Below are 20253 nucleotides of genomic sequence, written 5' to 3' on the forward strand. Positions count from 1 at the left end.
ATATTCCAGTGGAGAATAAAAATGCTTACTTGCTAAACCCTGAAAAAAGTAAGCTGTGAAAGCACAGGGCTGCTATGGGAAAGTGCTTCCCTGGGGGGAAAGGCACCAATAAACAGACAATTTGCTTGCAATGTACATTGGCACAAGAAAAAGCAGGCATAAATAGCCTGGAGAAAACTAGCGTGAACACTGCCCTTCCAACCAGTGCAGGGACATTGTGAACAGTTCTATAAGCAGCACAAAAGACAGTCTCTTGATACTGTTGCTCTTATGAACTGGCAATCACCTCCAGTTCATAGCGCAGGAGACCAGACGGTGAGACTGGGACCTCAAAACCAAAACCCAATCAACCAAAAATAACCTACAGCAAACAGCTGGAAAAATCCAGGAATCTTCTCTGAAGAAAGAGATAGGATCCCTGTGGCACTGGTCACTGCAAGGGCACCCTGCACTTCAGTCCTCACCTCAATGGCAGCTGCAGCCTTGGGATCGAAGCCATCACACACCAGCACGAGGAGCGCATCACCCACGCTTCGGAGGATCTGCACAGCTTCCGTGTGCGTCATCCCCAGCAAACTCTGATGGTTCACCTCCAGGATCCGCATTCCCACCTTCAGACGGCCATCCCGGGCTGCAGCCCCAGAGGAGCTCACCTGGAACACAATGCGGGGAATCGAGATGTCACCAAAGGAGGTTAAGAGAGGATCAGAGAGCTTGGGAACCACTGGGAAGAAGGGATGAAAGAGGATGGGATCCAAAGGAGACAGGGGGAAAGGCTGCAGCTACATGTCAGGGAAAACATCTGAAAGTACTTACATCTAGTTACATAAAGAGCAGAAAAGGAAGAACGTGAACAGTCTGGTAAAGGAAAGAGGTCTGGAAGGAATTTATTCTGGGAGATGAAAAGAATTTTTATTTGGAATGTGTTGTTCCAAGGAAAGAAACTGCTTTTGTTTTGTCAGTGCAGTGGGTGAGGAAGCAAGCTCTTGCTCCCAAGTCATCTTCACAGAAAGGAAAGTGGAGGAATTTCTTATTGGGAGAGAGGCAGAAAATGGGACAGGGATAACTTTCGTGGATAAAGACAACTGAGGCAGAGACAGGAGCAACCAATAATGATGCCCGTCTGATTTCCAGCCTCTCTTTCAGGGAAATAATGTCTAACTCCTGTTTTCCTTCCTCAGCAAGTGACAGGAACTCCCACTTACCTCACATACACAAGCAGTCACAGGGAAAGCAACTACATGCAGTACATTGATAAGGAACATGAAAGTCACAGCTTGTCTGAAAGAGTGCAAGCATCCAGGTATGTCTGAGGAGAGAATGAAATGCAAGTGCGAACTCTGGCACCAAGACAAAGACAGGAAAGTCAAGGAGTTTTAGTCTTCGTTTTCCTTTTGTAACAGGCAAACAGGACTAGCTGTGGGCATAGAGTGAAAGAAAAAAACCAAACCCCCAAACACAAGCAAACCAAGGCTCTGGAGAAAGATGTGAGCTGGGGAAGTGAGAAAAAACTGAACAGTGCTGACAGGAGAAGCTGCTACCAGGAACTAACAGAAATACCAGATACAACTTCAAGTGCCTTAGGGAAAGGAAGAGAATCATCATCAGGCATTGCTTTTTCTAATGGGAAAGCAAAGAGCCTGGAACAAAATGGCATGTACAGAGTCAGGCTGGAAATGGAGATGTGGGTACATCTGGCATCTCAACAGACCTCACCAGGAACAGCAAAGACAAACGAACAGCTTCAGTTCAAAGGCCCAGCCTCAAAGCCAAAGGACAACGTGACCAAGCTTTCCAAGGAGAGTGATGGGCAGTGCTACACCAGGGCTTCGCAGAAAGAGTGTGTCTGCGCCAGGGATCTCAAGCAAGTCTGTGGGGCTACAACAAGAGGCTAAGGAGAGCACAAGGGCACACGCAGTTGGTGGCTGGGGGTAGGAAATGCAAGGACCTATGCGGCTGGTTGTCAGTGTTGGTTGGAGGCACAGGTAACATCAGAGGAAGGAAAGAAAGGAAGGAAGGATACTGCACACCATGTATTGCTGGACCCAGAGAGGCAAAAACCCCCAAACCAAAGCAAAGGCATGAGGGTGTATGGGATTGATGAGAGCTGCTTTGGAGAAAACCCAACGGATACATGTTTAATAAAGTGCCTGTAAAAAGAGAGAAAACATGCTGCACCACTTCTTGCTTTAAGGACTGGGGCGAGGGGAAGCAGCCATGCACACTGCACATGATTCCTCAGGGCTGTGAAGGAAAACATGGAAGTGAGTGTGTGTACATGCACAGAAATGGTCACATGCAGCTGAACAGAACAAGACCAAGTACTCACAGTTTCTTTTCCAGGGACAGCAAGTGCATAGTGTGAGAGTAAAACACCCAGAAATAATGGGAGGAGGTGAAGTTAATGTAGGAAAAATGTCCTTAAAGCCAACTGCCATCTGTACTATTGATACATCCCTGAGGGACACTGAGCGATCCCCACTGAGACACACCATGGATTTCAACCTGTAGATCTAATTTATACCACTCATAGTCTTCAACTCCTAACACTTTACTGAGAAGCTTTACCAAGGAAAAACCTCATTGTAACTTTAAGAAAAAATGACAATTAAGGGACTCAATGGAAATACAAATTAAGGAAAACTCAGGAGACAGGAAGTGGAAATCAAGACATCACAGGGGAGGGGGAAGCAAAAGCACTACCCTGTCTCTCAGTTACTGGAAATATACAGCCTAAATGGGAGAAGCAGGAAATCACCAGGGTTAGGACAGATAGGAGAGATCAAGCGGATGTGACACAGATAAGGGAGAGCAGAAGAGCTCAGAGCTTTGCTGCTCCGCAGGCCAAAACAACCACTAGTGAGAACAAAAAGTGGGGGGTGTAAACTAACCCTGCAATGGAGCTAACATGCAAACCTCCCCAACCCCCTGAAGGAGATAAACCCAAAGCTAATGACACCTAATGATACCTTTGGGTGACATCGTTTAGTGGAAGGTGTCCCTGCCCATGGCAGGGGGCTGGAACTAGATAATCTGAAGGTCCTTTCCAACCCTAACTATTCTATGATTCTAATCATTAAAAATAACTGTAAGTTACAATAAACTCAAGTTTTCTTTTACTGCTATTACAAATATTGCAGCTCAACTATTGCTTTGATAGAGTGAATTTCCTCTTTTAAAACTCAGCTAAAGAAACTATACCCAAGTAATAACAAATGATGAGTATTTCTGTGAAGGCAGCCAATTATTAGAAAGGGTTAACTGGCAACTCTGAGTGTCCACCATTCAGCAAGGAATCAGGACCTGTTCTGGGTTCAGCAGTAGCAGCCATTTTTCTGCTTCTTAGTAGCTGGTGCAGTGCTGTGTTTTTGACTTTCAGCCTGGGAACAGCACTGATAACACTGATGGTTTTAGTTGCTGCTCAGTAACGTTGACTCTGACCAAGGCCTTTCTGAGTTTCATGCTCTGCCAGGGAGGAGGGGAAGCCAGGAGGAAGCAGAAGCAGAAACAGGACACCTGACCCAAGCTACCAAAGAGGTATTCCATACCACAGCATGTCATGGCCAGTATAGAAACTGGGGGGAGTTACTCGGAAGAGCTAGATCACTGCTTGGTCGGGCTGGGTATCAGTTGGCAGGTGGTGAGCGGTTGTATTCTCTTCCCTTGTTATTTCCTTTATCATTATTATTACTGGTGGTAGCAGTAATGGTTTGTGTTATACCTTAGTTACTGGTTTGTTCTTATCTCAACCCGTGGGAGTAACATTCTTTTGATTCTGCTCCCCATCCCTCTGGGAGTGAAGGAGGGGGAGTGAGCAAGCGGCTGTGTGGTTCTGGGTTGCCAGCTGGGCTTAAACCACGACAGGACCCCAGCACAAGAGGGATGTGGAGCTGTTGGAGTGAGTCCAGAGGAGGCCACGGAGCTGTTGCGAGGGCTGGGGCAGTTCTGCTCTGGAGCCAGGCTGAGAGCTGGGCTGGGGCAGCCTGGAGAAGAGAAGGCTCCTGAAGGGGAGAGCTGAGAGCAGCTCCAGTGCCTAAAGGGGCTGCAGAAAACCTGGAGAGGGGCTTGCGACGAGGGCCTGTAGGGACAGGCCAAGGGGAATGGCTTGAACCTGCCAGAGGGGAGACTGAGCTGAGCTCTTAGCAGAAGCTCTTCCCTGTGAGGGTGCTGAGGCGCTGGCACAGGGTGCCCAGAGAAGCTGTGGCTGCCCCATCCCTGTCAGTGCTCAAGGCCAGGTTGCATGGGGCTTGGAACAACCTGCCCTAGTGGAAGGCATCCCTGCCCATGGCATGAACGAGCTTTAAGGTCCCTTCCAACCCCAAACCACTCTGTGATTCTGTGACTATTAAGACTTCTAGAGCTAGAGCACAATTTCTACCTTACTACATCCTTACTTCTACCTTACTACTACCTTACTACATTCCCTTAAAGAGGGAACCAGTGACATTAATGTGAACATCCAGAGTCCCCTTTTGGCCAGCAGCAAGACCAAAAATGACACCATTTATCACTATGCTCTGTGCTAGCAGGAAAGAAGAGGCAATATTTTTTGGTAAAGGTCAGGAGGATCATAAGCTTATATAGGATATTGTTGAAAAGAAAATATGTGATATTTCTTGGGGAAAAGGGACATGCCAAATTAGCATGCACACAGGCTGTCATTCACAAAGGAAATGGAACAGAATCATACAGTGTGTTGCACAGGAGAAAGGTGAGCAATTCATAATATTTTGATTGTAAGGAAAGGAGACCATGATGGTTTTAGTGAGCAGGAAGGCCATAAGCACTTGGGAAAGCAACAAGAATGGAGGGGGAAAGGAAAGATATGTGGATTCATGTGACAGAAAACAAATAAAGTCAAGAGAAGAAATACGAGGCAAAATAAAGGCAAAGAGATGATCTCCTTCAGTGGATTTAGAATACTCCAGGAGAACTGATGTACCCAGTGAAAAGTGGAGAGAGCACATCAAATTCCATAGGCATTCCCTTTTCCCTAGCAGTCCTTACATGCAGCCAAGTGCAGAGTTAGTGTCTGGTACCTTACCTTAGAAATGAAGATGCCTTCATCAGTGGGATCAAATGGGTTTCCAGCGTGACCTTTTGCTCCACCCCGGATGCTGATGCCCAGCTTTTCTCCTGGAGCCTTTTCAATGCATATTTCCTGTGAACACAGAACAGGTCTCCTTGTTTCTGGATCAAGACCAGACTGAAATTGTAGACGAAACACTCCTAGTAGCTGGTCATATTCTAAACACCCTGAAAAGGACCTGAATTTGACCTTGCACTCATCGGGCACAGTTTATTTTTGTGATGAGGCTCTGCTCTTTTCTGTCTCCTCTTCAAGTCCGGTCTTCATGAAATCTGATCACTTTCTGATCACAGCATCACATAGGCATGGCAAGAGACCTTCCACAGTCCTCAACTAGACAAATACTTACTAGAGACTGGGTTCTGCCAAGAGATGAGGCAATTTCAACTGGAAGTTTGATTGTATCCTAGTCCCAGACTTCCAGCTAGATCAGAAACTGTCTTCAAAAGTGTTCCTTCTATAAAGAGGAGTGTGACGCTCCCCAGCTCTTCTACTCAGAACCTACCTGCATACCCGGTGGTGGTGGATCTCGCCTCACTAGCATGGTCAGTTCCTGGGTGTTGGAGAGCAGGGCATTGACTGCTTCCTGGTGGGTAGCATGGCGCAGGTCAATGCTATTTACCTCCAGGATCCTGTCCCCTACCCGGAGCCCACTGCGAGATGCCAGTCCACGGGGAATCACCTACAAAGAGGCATTGATATTACAACCAGAGAAGGGAAGTCCATCTGTCCTTGGAGAGACACTGATTGTGTCCCATGGCTGTTCTTCAACATCCTCTGAGGCCTGTTTTGATTTCTCTCTCTGCAACCCAAGCTCCCCAATTTGTGAACACTGGCAAAGAATGAAGGAAGATTTGCTTTAATTCAATATATTCTTATTATCATATTACCATTTTCACCTGAACCCCATGAACACTCGCTGCGTGACCACTGGCTTTGTGTACCTGCAGCTTTCCAGCATTCATGAAAAGCTAACACAAGCTCAGCAAGTTCAAAAGCTAACTCTCCCCAAACAGCTCACCTTCAGGGGCTTCTACATGCCATTTAGACTCCTACAACAGAAGCAGCATGTCTGGTATAAGCATTTCACGTGCGTACACATCCTTCCCACAACCCACGTTTTCAGCCTATGCTGTACTTCTCAGACTCTTGCATCAAAATCCTTCATCTTAACCCAATAATTAAAGAGCTCAGACTCTACCTTTGAAATGAAGACACCAGGTTCATGAATCCCAAATGGATGGCTTGAATGATCACTGCCTCCAACAATGCTGAGTCCCAGGGGACCACCTGCCTTCACAAGATGAATTTCCTGGAGGGAACAAGCAGCAGAGTCAAAGGTAATAAGGGATACTGTAAGGAGCACACTGAAAAACACGGAGTCAGGGATGTTTTGCAGGTGTGAGCACAAGGTAAGTACCCATAGAACAAGAGGGTTCCCTTTTAATTCTCCACACCCCAGTAACACAGCTGCCAGCCCTCATCAGAGTACTGATTTTTCAAATAAAAATTATTCAAGATTATACTATCCCATATTCCAGGGGGCTGGAGCAGCTCTGCTCTGGAGCCAGGCTGAGAGAGCTGGGCTGCTACAGCCTGGAGAAGAGAAGGCTCCTGAAGGGGAGACCTGAGAGCAGCTCCAGTGCCGAAAGGGGCTACAGTAAACCTGGAGAGGGCCTTGGGACAAGGGATGTAGGGACAGGCCAAGGGGAATGGCTTGAACCTGCCAGAGGGGAGACTGAGCTGAGCTCTTAGGCAGAAGCTCTTCCCTGTGAGGGTGCTGAGGCGCTGGCACAGGGTGCCCAGAGAAGCTGTGGCTGCCCCATCCCTGTCAGTGCTCAAGGCCAGGTTGGACACAGGGGCTTGGAGCACCCTGCTCCAGTGGAAGGGGTCCCTGCCCATGGCAGGGGGTTGGAAATTGTTGAGCTTCCAGGTTCCTTCCACCCAAACCATTCCACGGTTCTGTGATTCCAGCAGACCCTCACCTCGATGGGATACTGATCCTCCATCCCTTTGGAGAGGTGGTTCTTCAGCGGCACTGGTGCATCCTCGTGTGGGCTGTCCCCGGGGCCAGGGCCGGGGGGCGGTGGTGGTGAGTGCATCCGTGCCCGTGCCGCGCCGGGCGCATCTCCGTCGCTGAGCTGCTCCACACCCTGTCTCTCTACCAGCAGCGCGATGGTGGGGGAGGATGCGGTAAGCAGCGCTACTGCCTGATCATGCCTGGCTTCTGTCATGTCTACCCCATTGATCTAGAACAACCCGCAAACTCAGCGTCAGACCGTGGCCCGAGTACACCCTGCCATTTAACACGTAGCCAAGCACCCCAAAGGTGTATTTTTGTGTCTTGCTGGAACTGCCCCTTCTCAAGAGCCCGCTCCCCAGAGCACCTTGTAACTTACCCCACTCCTTCCTAACTGCAAATAGAAGAGGCGTCTGCTGATTCCACCTGACCACAGTCCCTTTCTAGGCAGCTTACTAGCCCCTTTTTCACCTTCCCTGTACACCTTCAAACCCTAAAGGCATCAGTGATGCTCCAGGGGATCATGAAGACCAAGTACACTGCCCCTTGTACCTCCTGGAGCACCACAGACCTGGCTATTACCCTGACTATGCTGTGGCTCAGCACTACCAGGAGTCGCTGCCACTCCTTCCAGGGTTTGCATTCCAGCTTTCCTACTTGGTCACGGCAAAAGAAGCCCAAGAGAGTACATTAAAGGAATGGCTCCAGAGATCTCAACATGGGAAGAAGACAAAACGATTCCCACAATGATGCCACTGCACACTGATGTGCCATAGCATCAGCTGCCTTTGCACTCAGCCATTTGAGCTCATCAATCACTCCAAAAGCCCAGACACAGGCACTGGAGAGCACGAGCTGATGTGCCAGGACTTGTCACTGGGCTGCCAGTGCTGGGCAAGGTCATGGTGGGCTGGGGAAAAATGTCAGTTTTAAGCCATAAAAAGTGGAGCCCAGGTTTGAAAACACTTGGAAGGGCTGAGAAAGAGACTGCTGATCCACAGTGACCAAGTGTGGACACACAGGGAAAACTGGAATTCTTTTGGACAAGAACCCATTATCCAATATACTCTGCTAAATAATTTCAAGAATACAACCTGTGATATCAGTGACAGACAAAGAGGCACTTCCAGAACAGACAGGGAAGCCAAAGACATTCAGACCAAACACTGAAGAGAACTCAGCTGAACCTGTGTTCGATTCTCATCCTTCACACGCACAAGAATGATCTAACGTAAGTTCACAGGATGCACAGAGAAAAGCTGCTGCGAGAGGCAGGGAACAGCCTTTCTACATTAACATCTAAACTAGCCTGCCTGGGAACCCAAAGCACCAGAAAGGATGGGGCTGTTCTCCATCAATGTCTGAGGGCCAGAATGCTGAGAGGGGAGCTGAGCTAAAACACTGCCAAAGGATGGAACTTGCCATGACAAAGTTGAAGCTGAAAATTACAAGGTTTCTAGTCCTCAGGTTCTGGAAAAGCTTCCCAAAATGAACTCTGAGGGCATGAAAATACAGCTGTTGAGATGGAGTCTGATCAGCTGATGAAATAATAATGTGACTTTGTAAGAGGCACAGCAAGTAGCCTGATTCCCAGAAATATTGCAGTTACTCCCCAGCTTCTCCCAGGAACAGCTTCTGGACAACGCTGACTGCAAACAGCCTACAAGGCTTTGTCCAGAACCTCCATCACCACCCCTTCACCCAACCTGCTCATGACATGGAAGAAGACAGACAAAGACACCCCACACTATGTGGACACAGACATGGAACTCTCAGCCCCACAGCACCTCCTCTACACAAAGGATGTCCCCAACATGACACCTTTGGCACCAGCCATAGAGGAGGAGCGTAAGGATGTGGAGGCAATTCCAGCCTGCCCAGGCACGCAGGAAGGGGAAGGATGTGAAGGTACCTGGGTAATGGCTGCTGAGCACAAGAGACAAGGCAATAAGCAGGAGAGATAATAAATTAACACACGAGTGCAGAGAGCTCAGCGAGACACAGATGTGGGGACAAAAGACTCGAGACACTCACAGATGGACCATTAATGGAATCACCCCAATGGTACACGAGGGTGCTGAGACACAGGCACAGGGTGCCTAGAGAAGCTGTGGCTGCCCCATCCCTGGCAGTGTTCAAGGCCAGGCTGGACACAGGGGCTTGGAGCACCCTGCTCCAGTGGAAAGGGTCCCTGCCCATGGTAGGGGCTGGAACTGGAGGAGCTTTAAGGTCTCTTTCAACCCAAACCATTCCATGATTCTATGATAAGCCAGAGGACAGGAACAGGGTTGTCTGTGTTGTTCACGCCCTGTAAGGATCTGCTTGTGCTTGTGCTTATGTGGGTGCCTGTGAAGGTGCTGTCCCCATTCTTGTCTGTGTAAATCTGGCCAGCCATGGCTGCAGGATGTTTCATCTCTGGAATCTGCATATAGCCTTCCTGATGGCTGGACCTGGGAACAGGGAATAGTGGCAGCCTTGTGTCCAGTGAACTGGGAAGGGGGATCCCTTGCGTCCTCCTGTCTACCTGATACACTGATTTTTAACCAAGATGACAAGCAGAAAAGGGTTGGTCCCAGGTTTTCATCACCAGACCAAGGCCCAAATACTCCCCAGACAGACTTGCCGCAGCAGCTTCTGCTCCTGACCTTACACATCCCCACTGTCATTTTCTGCCATTGACAAGAAAATGAGAATGGTCAGACTTGGTCAGAGCAAAAGTATCCAGTGATACTTCCCCAGGCTAGTGAACAGGGACACAGAACATCCTGAGTCAGAGGAATAGCGTATGTAACAGCCCCTCTCACTAACTTCTCCATCACCTGGCAATCATGATGCCTTCCCAGCTTCTGGACAGGTGGTTTGCAGGGGTCTTTATTGCTAAGTCTCTGCTTTGCATGAAAATAAGGCCAACCAGTGCAATTCAGCTACCTAAGTCCCCAGAGAAAGCGGGACTTTCGTCTGTCCTTCCCTGCTCCACACGTTTTTCCATGTGCCAAGGAGTTATATTACTCTGCCAAATTCCTCAGCAATCAGACTGCTCTCACTGGGATCCCAGGTGCTGCCTGGTGCTACTGCTGCCCCAAATCCCCCAGAATCAGTTTACTTCAGTCTGCTTCCAGTCCTATTCCCAAAAACCAGCTGCCCTTAGGCACTGCTCCCAGTTCTGCACTTTCCCTGCTGGATTCCCATTCCGCAATAGAAACTCTCCAACATTTCCCCCTTGCAGCTTCCTGACCAAGTCTTCCACTACCCAAATGAACCTCAAGATTCTCATGATGACTCTCAAGACACACTACAATATAATACTTAGAAAGGTGGGGAGTTAGTAGTCAGTCACTGGTGAGTTCTGTGGGTGTTAACTCTGAAGGGAGATCCAGGCTGGGCTCTTCAATCCATGTACTCAAAGCTCCCTTAAGAAAGTAAAAGGAGCTATCCCAGTCCTTCCCCTGCAGAGAAGTCCAGGATGATTTAGAGCACAGGGGAAGAGTATGAGGCTGTGCTGTACTGCTTTTCCTAAGAAAACAATAACCCTTTGGAAAAGTGAGAACTGAGGCATGACTAGGAGAGTATGGCTTTGGAAATGGGCTTCTGCCTGGAGAACCTATGAAACCACCTGTATCCTGTCCTGCAGCAGCTCTGCTCTGGAGCCAGGCTGAGAGAGCCAGGCTGGTTCAGCCTGAAGAAAAGGCTCCTTAAGGGGAGACCTGAGAGCAGCTCCAGTGCCTAAAGGGGCTCCAGGAAACCTGGAGAGGAACTTGGGACAAGGGCCTGTAGTGACAGGCCAAGGGGAATGGCTTGAACCTGCCCGAGGGGAGACTGAGCTGAGCTCTGAGGCAGAAGCTCTTCCCTGTGAGGGTGCTGAGGCGCTGGCACAGGGTGCCCAGAGAAGCTGTGGCTGCCCCATCCCTGGCAGTGCTCAAGGCCAGGTTGGACACAGGGGCTTGCAGCAAGCTGCTCTAGTGGAAGGGGTCCCTGCCCGTGGCAGGGAGTGGAACTGGAGGAGCTTTAAGGTCCCTTTAACCAAAACCATTCTATAATTACATGATGCTAACAAAGCCCCTCCTGCTCTCCCCATGCAGACCCAGGGGAACACACGCAACCTGCACTGCACATCCCAGGAATCATCACATCCTGAAAAGCTTTCCAATATAAATGGGCAACCACTGCCTCAAAAGAGTTGTGGTAAACAGGGGATTCCCAAGATGCTATAAGGGCACTGCTCTGAAGAGAACACTCAACATCACTGGGCCAGCACAGCTCCACAGCTCCAACCTAGCACCAGGTTTCACCAGAGACAGCAGAACTCAGAGAGCTGCTCACACTCATCTTACAGAGAGTAGATAACTCTGGAGGACAAATGTCACTGAAGATACGAGAGGCCTCAGGATGTAACACTACATGATTGGTATCACCCTTAGCAGGGAACCCCACCAGCAGAAAAGGCGTTAAGGCAACTGCTGCCTAGAGACACAGCTGCTGGAGGAGCAACAGCCAAACACTTGCTGGAAGGCATGCAAGTTGTGTGAATAGTCCAGAGCAGGGAAGTGCTCTCCTGGAGGATAATGGTTTGTTCCTGCTCCCATCATAACTGAGCACAAGTTTGAGCTGCAGCTAATGCTCAGCTCCAAACTCTGAACGACTACACACACTTCAGCACAGGTAACGCCCTTGAGAGCAGAGGACTGTGTTCTCCAGCATGGGCATATTTCTAGCTATGCCAGAACTCATCACTGTTGCGGGGGCTGAGAGAGGACTAAAGCCACCAATGCTTCATCCACATCTAGCAAAGGCCCTGAGCTGTGTGAGCCCTGAGCCCAGACACTGCAGTCTGAAGACACTGCAAGCTCTAACTAGGGAATTGCATCAGCTTTTCCTACGAAGCTCCCCCCAGATATAAATAGAGCTGCTACTGGGGGGTGGAAAGGTTTGACTTTTGACTCTGCTCTGTGGTCCTTTGTTTCCTTCCAGCCACAGGTAGAGCAAATCAGTGCCACGTGGTAGGCTCTGTGTCTGCAATTATGCCTCTCAGTCATGTCTCTGTACCAGCGGAGCATCACACAATGATCAAAACATTTAGGCTGACAACCATTAAGGTCAAGGCTTGATCTGGGGAGAAGAGGGGAGCACTAGATGTGGGGAGAGATGCTGCACAAGTCCAAGTCTCTGCCATGACACCAGTGCCACACCTGGGCCAGAGCTCCACTGAAATTATGTACCAGAGCAAATATAACACAGCCCCCAGCCTAGGGATAGAGCAGACAGAAGCCAGCACTGACAAGGCTGTATCAGTGTTTACTCACGCCAGCTCTGTGGTAACACATGCTCTTACCACAAGAGCTGGACCAGAAACCCACCACCAGCAGCAGGATGCAGGAGCCTTCCCTCAGAGGCGGCATGCAGCTTGGGAAGAGGGTCAGGAGGCTCAGCAGACACTCCCGCAGGATGGGAGCAAGTGACATGTGAGGCAGAGACTCAAGGTTAGAGGCAGCGGCGAGATCCAAACCACCAGCACAGACAGGAAGGGAAACTGGGGCTGGAGTTTCACATGGAAGCATAGGAAAGCACCATGGGATGCTCTGCCAGCTCCACACCACCCCATGAAGCCTCCCTCCGCTGCCCCTGCCACACTGCTTCCCACAGGGAGACAGTCAGTTGCTCCCAAAGGGCTCCCACCACACACACCGTGCTGCCCAGAGCCCTCTCAGGCTGTCCTACCAGCTCTGGAGAGGCACCAGGACACAGCTTCCAATGGTGAAGCACTCACACAGAGCGTGTGGGGAAAAGGGACGCATTAACTGCACCCACCAGGCAGGGGCAGGACCACCAAGATGAACTGTTCCCCCAGAAGGCTCAGGAGCTGAAAAAAGGACCCTCAAAATCCAGCTGTAATGGCAGGAAAAGTGTGAGGGAGGGCAGGGAGCTGAGTGAGATGCCTCCACTCACCGAGATGACCCGATCTCCTACGTGCAGGATCCCGTCCCGATGGGCTGCGCCGCCCTCCGCAATCCGTGAGATAAAGATCCCCTGAAACACAGTCACAAGGGTCAGAGCAGCCCGAGCTGCCCGTCACCACGGCCTGGCTGCCCACAATCACTCCAGGACAGCAGCAACATCCCAGCCCTTTCCCCTCCCCTGTCCTGGCACTTCCCATCTGCTTCTCACTCCACACAAACCCTCTTCGGCTTCTGCAAAACCTCCAGCTGCAGCAAAGCCTCCACGTGGCTGAGAGCCCAGAACATATGTCAGGAGGACAGTGGGAGGATTAAATGTCACTGGCAGGGACTGTGAGCCCCAGCCCCCCCTCCTCCTGAACTTCTCTCCTTCCCTGACCTAAGAGCTCTCGGATCGCACGGCCATGCTCCGCACCCAAGGGGTGAGGAAGACCCTGCACTGCTCCAGCAGCGCCAAGACTCGGGATCAAGCACCTTCCTTGCCATGGGGTCACTACTGACCGTGTCACCAGCGCGGTAGGGAGTGGAGCCTTTGCCACCAGCAATGCTGAAGCCCAGGCCCTTCTCGTTGCGCACGAGGCAGGTGGAATATCTCTCGGTGGGAGCTGCTCCCTCCGGCCGCTCTGGGAAGCGAAGGCCACCCCTCCTCTCCCGAGGGCTGTAGTCATCCTCGGGGCGCAGCGCTGTGACGGTGATGGCGTTCTCCGGCTCCACCATCCGCTCCCGCAGAACCGTCATGGACACGGAGCTTCCCGATCCACGCAGAGCTTCCACAGCCACATGATGCTCCGCACAGTGCAGGGACACACCGTTCACCTGGGGATGGGCACAACCTCACCTCCGTGGGGAGATCTTGGAAGCACATCTCCCTGCAGAGCTGGGTCAACACCTTGCTCCCACAAGGATAACCAGACCTTGTTCCCACAGAAACACTCAGACCTTGTTCCTACAGGGACACCCAGACCTCATGTGCTGCCCTTGAGGGAATTTCCCTGCACTCACACAGCACACGAGGCTCCAATGACATGAGGTGCCTGTCCCAGCCCAAGGCAGCCCCTGCCAAGCACTGTAAAGGAACTTTGAGAGGAAATGTCCCCCCACAGGGAGCTCCAACTTCCCCATCACCTGTATCACCCCTGCAGGAACGTAACTCAGCCTCAAGGAGCAGGACTTGGGGTGTTGGGTGAGGAGAAGCTCCCCAGGACCCAGCTGCAGTGAGCGCTTGAGCCCAGAACACCCCCGTGTGCTGGGTCCAGCCCAGAGCGTGAGCAGCAGCTCAGGGAGGGGATCCTGCCCCTCTGCCTTGGGAAAGGGAGAGCTGAGAGCAGCTCCAGAGCCTGAAGGGGCTCCAGGAAACCTGGAGAGGAACTTGGGACAAGGGCCTGTAGGGACAGGCCAAGGGGAATGGCTTGAACTTGCCCAAGGGGGAGACTGAGCTGAGCTCTTAGGCAGAAGCTCTTCCCTGTGAGGGTGCTGAGGGGCTGGCACAGGGTGCCCGGTGAAGCTGTGGCTGCCCCATCCCTGGCAGTGCTCAAGGCCAGGTTGGACACAGGTGCTTGCAGCAAGCTGCTTTAGTGGAAGGGGTCCCTGCCTGTGGCAGGAGGTTGGAGCTGGAGGAGCTTTAAGGTCCCCTCCAACACAAACCAGGCTGGGATTCTCTGAAACTCCCACATAACCACTCACCCAGAACTGCCTCCTCTAAGAAATGTCAGTGCAACTTCCTGTTCACCTTCAAAAAGGACATCTACCTCCTCAGACCCCGACACAGCCACGCCTGTCAGACTGACTTGGTGCTGGGGAAGGCCATGGAACACATCATCTGGAGTGCCATCACATGACACGTGCACGACAAGCAGGCGATCAGGCCCAGCCAGCATGGGTTTATGAGAGGCAGATCCTGCTTGACCAACCTGATCTTCTATGACAAGGTGACCGACTTAGTGGATGAGGCAAGAACTGTGCATGTTTTCTATCCAGACGTTAGTAAAGCCTTTGACACCTTTTCCCACAGGCTTCTCATGGAGAAAATGGATGCTCATAGCTTGAATGGGTAAACTCATTCACTGTTCACTGGGTAAAGAACTGGCTGGATGGCCAAGCCCAGAGAGTGGTGGTAAATGGAGTTCAATCCAGTTGGCACCAGCCACAAGCAGTGCTCCCCTGGGCTGAGGACTGGGGCCAGTTCTGTTTAATCTTTCTATCAGTGATCTGGATAAGGGGATCAGGGTCACCCTCAGTAAGTTTGCAGACACCACCAATCTGGGTGGGAGTGCTGATCTGCTGGAGGGCAGGAGGCTCTTCAGAGGGATCTGGGCAGGCTGGATCCATGGGGATGAGGTTCAACAAGGCTCAGTGCCTGTTCCTGTACTTAGGCCACAACAACCCCATGCAATGCTCCAGGCTTGGGTAAGAGTGGCTGGAAAGCTGCTCATGGAAAGGGACCTGGGGGTACTGATTGACAGAGCCGAACATGAGCAGTTTGTGCCCAGGCAGCTGAGAAGCCAACGGCACCCACACACACATGATACACTGATGTATCAGCACCAGTGTGGTAGCAGGACCAGGGCAGCAGTGATTGTGTCCCTGCACTGGGCACTGGTGAGGCTGCACCTCAAATCCTGTGTTCGGCTCTGGGCCCCTCACTGCCAGAGAGACCTTGAGGTGCTGGAGCAGGGCCAGAGAAGGGAATGGAGCTGGAGCAGGGCCTGGAGCACAGGGGTGATGGGGAAGGGCTGAGGGACCTGGGGGGTTCAGATGGGGAAGGGAAGGCTCAGGGGGGACCTGATGGCTCCCTCCAAGTGCCTGCCAGGAGGATGGAGCCAGGAGGGGCTGGGCTCTGCTCCCAAGGAACAAGGGATGGGACAAGAGGAACTGGCCTCAAGCTGCACCGGGGAGGGTTACATGGAGATTAGGAATAACTTCTTCACTGGGAGGGTTTATGAAGCACTGGAACAGGCTGCCCAGGGCAGTGGTGGAGTCACTGTCCCTGGAGGTATTTAAAAGACATGCAGTTGTGGTGCGGAGGGATATGATTTAGTGATGGCCTTGGCAGGGTGAGATTTATGATTGGACTTGACGATCTCAAAGATTTTTTCCAACCAGAACAATTCCATGATTCTATTATTTCCTCCTTCTCCATGCAAAACTAGCAACTTACTTGCAGGGAGGACACCAAATTCTGCAGCTCTCAGGGAAGTGACATGATTGCCTCCACTGTTGCTTCCATGATTTCAGAAAGAAGTCCTACCACATCAGAAGACTGAGGAAATGCAAAGTGGGGCCCATGAAGCTCTTCCCAGCAGCTACCTCATTCTGTACTAATGCACGCCCTCAGGAGACATTGCCTGCCTCTCAGCCTGAAACCCTGTTCAAATCTATTTCCTCCACTTCATGGCACTTTTGGTTTCTTCCCATCATGGCCTCCATTACTGAGCAATCCCTGCTCTCAGGTAGAGTTACTCCTCACAATTCCTAGCCAAGAGAATGGAACCCAGGCCTGATGTGCCTCAGTCACATCGGTTGGAAGGAACACCACAACTCTGAGCTGTGCTCTGCAGGTCCAGCCACCTGCAGGAGGCACAGGTGAATGGGCACCATGGGAAGTGAATCAGGAGTGGGAAAAAAAAAGAGCCTTTTCCAAAGCTGTAACTGAAGAGGGATCCACTTTACACAAAATAATTGGGTGCCATGAACTTAACTGTAGCAAAAGGGAATAATCATTCATCTCTCAAAATCTGTTCTTGCACAGCTTCTGATGTTTAATTTGGCCTCAAACTAGTGAGAGGCCAAGAAATCCCAACCCACACTTCTCCCTCCATTCATCAGAAGGATTTCCTTCTCCACAGTAGCTATGTCCTTACCTCCAGAAGCTTGTCCCCAACACGAACCCCTGCACGAGCTGCAGGACCCTCCTCTGACACACGGGAAATAAAGATGCCCTGGAAAGAACAGTACCAGTTAGAAGGGCTGGAGCCCATCCCTCAACCCCCTAAGAGACCCCTCCACCCAGGTCCACCTAAGAGACCATTCCACCCTGGCCAGCTTAAGGGCCTCACCAATCCCGTACCCTGGGATGTGGGGACAGGACAACCACATCACCCCATTCATGAGCTGGTTGAAAAGGGAAAGAAGTCCCACTGCAGGGCTACCCTACATGTGACAAAGGGGAGAAGAGAATGATGACCCTTCAATCCTTTCCAGTGGGATGAGAATATGACGCAGTTGATGCCACCATGTGTGTGGATGACAACCCCATTTTCTTTGCCTTGTGAGTCCTGTATCTCAGGACACCCATAGGAAAGCAGCAGCTTTCTCACTGCTGCTTTTGGTGGTCACGGCAGGAAGGTTCAAGTTGTGCTCCAGAGGCACGAGCTGGCTCAGCCCTTCCAGCCTCTTGCTTTCAGGGTGGACAGAGGGCTGCTCCCACCTTGCTCTGGAAGCCCAAACCAGCCATGGAGCTGATACCTACGGACACCCAACCTCCAGCTACAGAGAACTAGTGCCTGAAAGTGGGTACCTCAGTGAGTCTTACCTCATCGTCACCCTTATAGGGGGTGGAGCCCTTGCCCCCCGCGATGCTGATGCCCAGCCCCCCCGTCTGCCGCACGATCGTCAGTGTCAACTGGAAGCAGAAGGGACACAGAGGACAGATCAGGCCAGGAGAACACCCAGAACATCTTAAAGAGCAAGGGATGACTTAAAGAACAAGCACAAGAGAATCAACTTCATGTGCATGCACACTTGTGTGAGCCGTGGTGTCCACACCCCGAAGGCACCCAACTCACAACACATGAACAAAGATTCTTCTTCAGTTGAGTCCGTATCTCAAGACCAGGAGTCAGTTTGCCCGTAATGAACACTCTGAACAAGATGTCCACCACAAAGTAAACTGAGCAGCAGTTGGATGGGGCTGGATAGAGAAACAGGGATGGTCACATCACAGCCCACCTCTACCACACGGCTCCCTTTGGGGCATGATTCCATACAACTGCTGAGAGATTGAGGGTCACCCCAATGCAGTGTACAGTAACAAGAGTGGTGCCTCTTCCAGAATACCCTGGACAGACACTCAGCTTTGCTCTACCAATGGAAATCAATATGTGATCCCAGAAAAGCCATCTGCTTTGTCTTGGTAGTTCCTTCCTCTTCTCCCCTCGGCACAGGCAGACTCAGAATTGTACCTATGCAGTCCAGAAATCTCCTCTACTCCCTATCTCCCCCCTCAACAAACCAAATTATGCCCATTTACAACAGCAAAACTTTTGGTCAACCTTGAACTAAAATTGCTTATATTCAGGACACCAACTGTTCATGTTGCCCCTTCATGAGACAAAGACAGGGAGCGTGTGGTAGGACACAGGGAAAGAGATGGCGTGGAGAGGACTCTCTCAGGGATCTGTCAGGGCCAAGGACCAAGGAGCTGGTGAGGGGAGTGACAGAAATGTACATAAAACTCCTGGAGAGAACCAAATTTGCTGCCCTCCGGATGTCCCTTCTCTGGAAACAACGTCCAGAGCAGAGAGCGGCTGCTGCAGAGTTGTCTACTTTCAGCATCAGGTCGCTTGGCCTGGGCTGGCCACAGCGTGGGCAGCACAAGCAGCAGGAGATTTGCTTTCCTTAACCTCCCTTCAAATCCTGCATTTCCTACAGTGATGGAAGCAACAGCCTGTGGGCTTCATGTTCTGCTAAGCTTAAACCAAACCCGAACCACCACCAACAGAGTGAGTGCAGAACTACAATGCTCTTGCCATTTCCTTTGCTGCCCAGTCAACAAGCAGCAGAAAGCTGCTAGGATCTTCGCAAGGAAATCCCTGATTCTAGACAGACCACGAGTACATCCTCCCTGGTGCAAGACCAAGAGGGTGAGTAAAATCCATGTATTGAAAGACAAGGATAATTCAGGTGAGACAGAGAAATGTGATAGCCATTAAGATAGGATTGTATGCCACTGACAGCACATGTTAACCCAGTTATAGATTAGACCAACACTTCCAATGCCCCATTCCTGGCAGCGGTGGACGGGGCTTGGAGCAACCTGCTCTAGTGTAAGGTGTCCCTGCCCGTGGCAGGGGATTGGAACTGGATCAGCCTTAAGGTCCCTTCCAACCCAAACCAGTCTGGGATTCTTGTGGGAAGAAGTCTGTTAGAATCTACTTACAAATACCACTTTTATCCTTCCAGTCTTGCTGGATCCTAGTAATGTTCTTAAGACTTATGTCCGTATTCAACATGAGAACTTCTAAAAATGATGGAAAACTAGGTTTCCAAGGACTGGAGGGTGTTCCAATAACAGGATCCAAGTATTTCCAAGTAGGATAGCTGATGGATTTGCTCAGTGCCTGAATCAACAGGACAGGATTGCTGGTTTTGACAGTGAATATATAATGTCACTGGTTACAGAAAGTCGTTTCTTGTTGCACACCAAGTTGACTGTGCAAACTAACTGCAAGATCAACAACAAACCCCATGGATTTCCCAAATTCATGGAAACCAGACCAAAAATATGGGGAAATTTGCCAGAAAAATGGCTGAGGGTTAAGAACTTCCTGTCTATCAGCATACACTGAAAATGCCGAACACCCAGGAGGAACCAGACCCTAATTCAACTTAAGAGAACAGCAAATGGGCTTGAATTAGACATAAATACATTTAGGCTGGAAAGAAGATTTCAAACTCCCAAAGCAAATTAATTCTCCCATAAAACCAGGTAAGAACCTGAACTGGCAAATGTATGTTTGAAGTCTGAAAAGAATCATGGACATGAATATGGACCTGAGCAAGAAGGAAGTGGATCCAGCAGCCTGTAATGGCCTTAAAGCTGATCCAGCTCCACATTTCAGCCCAGGTGCTGCCTGGCTAACCCTTGCCTTCCACGATGTGCAGCCGATGCTCTGGAACCACAGCAAGCACCACCCTGCCGGCACACACTGCAGCGCTCCCACCCGTCCCTGCAACCCCTCTGGCCAGCGGCTTCCCTGGGTATTTCTCTCTTCTTGCATCCTTTCCCCTAGGAGCAGGGCTCCACCCGCCAGCAGCAGCAGCAGCTCAGCTCAGCCATCGCTCATCTCTGATCCCACTTAACAAATATGCTGCTTAACCGATTCTGGCTCCTTTTGTAGCAAGGGCAAAACCTGCATTAAGCGGGCAATGTTTTTTCCCAGTGCCTCCAGGCAGAGCAGCATCCATGCCCTCCA

The 20253-nt window shown here is 50.8% G+C and overlaps 1 protein-coding gene across 32 annotated transcripts in view; it reads right to left on the reverse strand.

Moving 5' to 3' along the window:
* Positions 1 to 20253, reverse strand: part of SCRIB (scribble planar cell polarity protein) — a 105527-nt gene that overhangs the window by 42265 nt on the left and 43009 nt on the right. For 31 of the 32 annotated variants that reach the window (XM_062628434.1, XM_062628458.1, XM_062628454.1 and 28 more), the window contains 9 exons: positions 17592 to 17681; positions 16921 to 16998; positions 13562 to 13876; positions 13053 to 13133; positions 7075 to 7338; positions 6291 to 6401; positions 5595 to 5771; positions 5045 to 5161; positions 465 to 653 (listed from right to left, as the gene is read on the reverse strand). In XM_062628434.1, coding sequence (XP_062484418.1) covers positions 465 to 653; positions 5045 to 5161; positions 5595 to 5771; positions 6291 to 6401; positions 7075 to 7338; positions 13053 to 13133; positions 13562 to 13876; positions 16921 to 16998; positions 17592 to 17681 — 1422 coding nt within the window. The remainder of the gene's footprint in view (positions 1 to 464; positions 654 to 5044; positions 5162 to 5594; positions 5772 to 6290; positions 6402 to 7074; positions 7339 to 13052; positions 13134 to 13561; positions 13877 to 16920; positions 16999 to 17591; positions 17682 to 20253) is intronic. The other variant, XM_062628460.1, reaches the window with a different exon arrangement.

This window comes from Pezoporus occidentalis, unplaced genomic scaffold, assembly GCF_034315485.1.
Source record: "Pezoporus occidentalis ecotype Australia unplaced genomic scaffold, CSIRO_AGI_Poc_V1 ctg317, whole genome shotgun sequence".
NCBI lineage: Eukaryota > Metazoa > Chordata > Aves > Psittaciformes > Psittacidae > Pezoporus > Pezoporus occidentalis.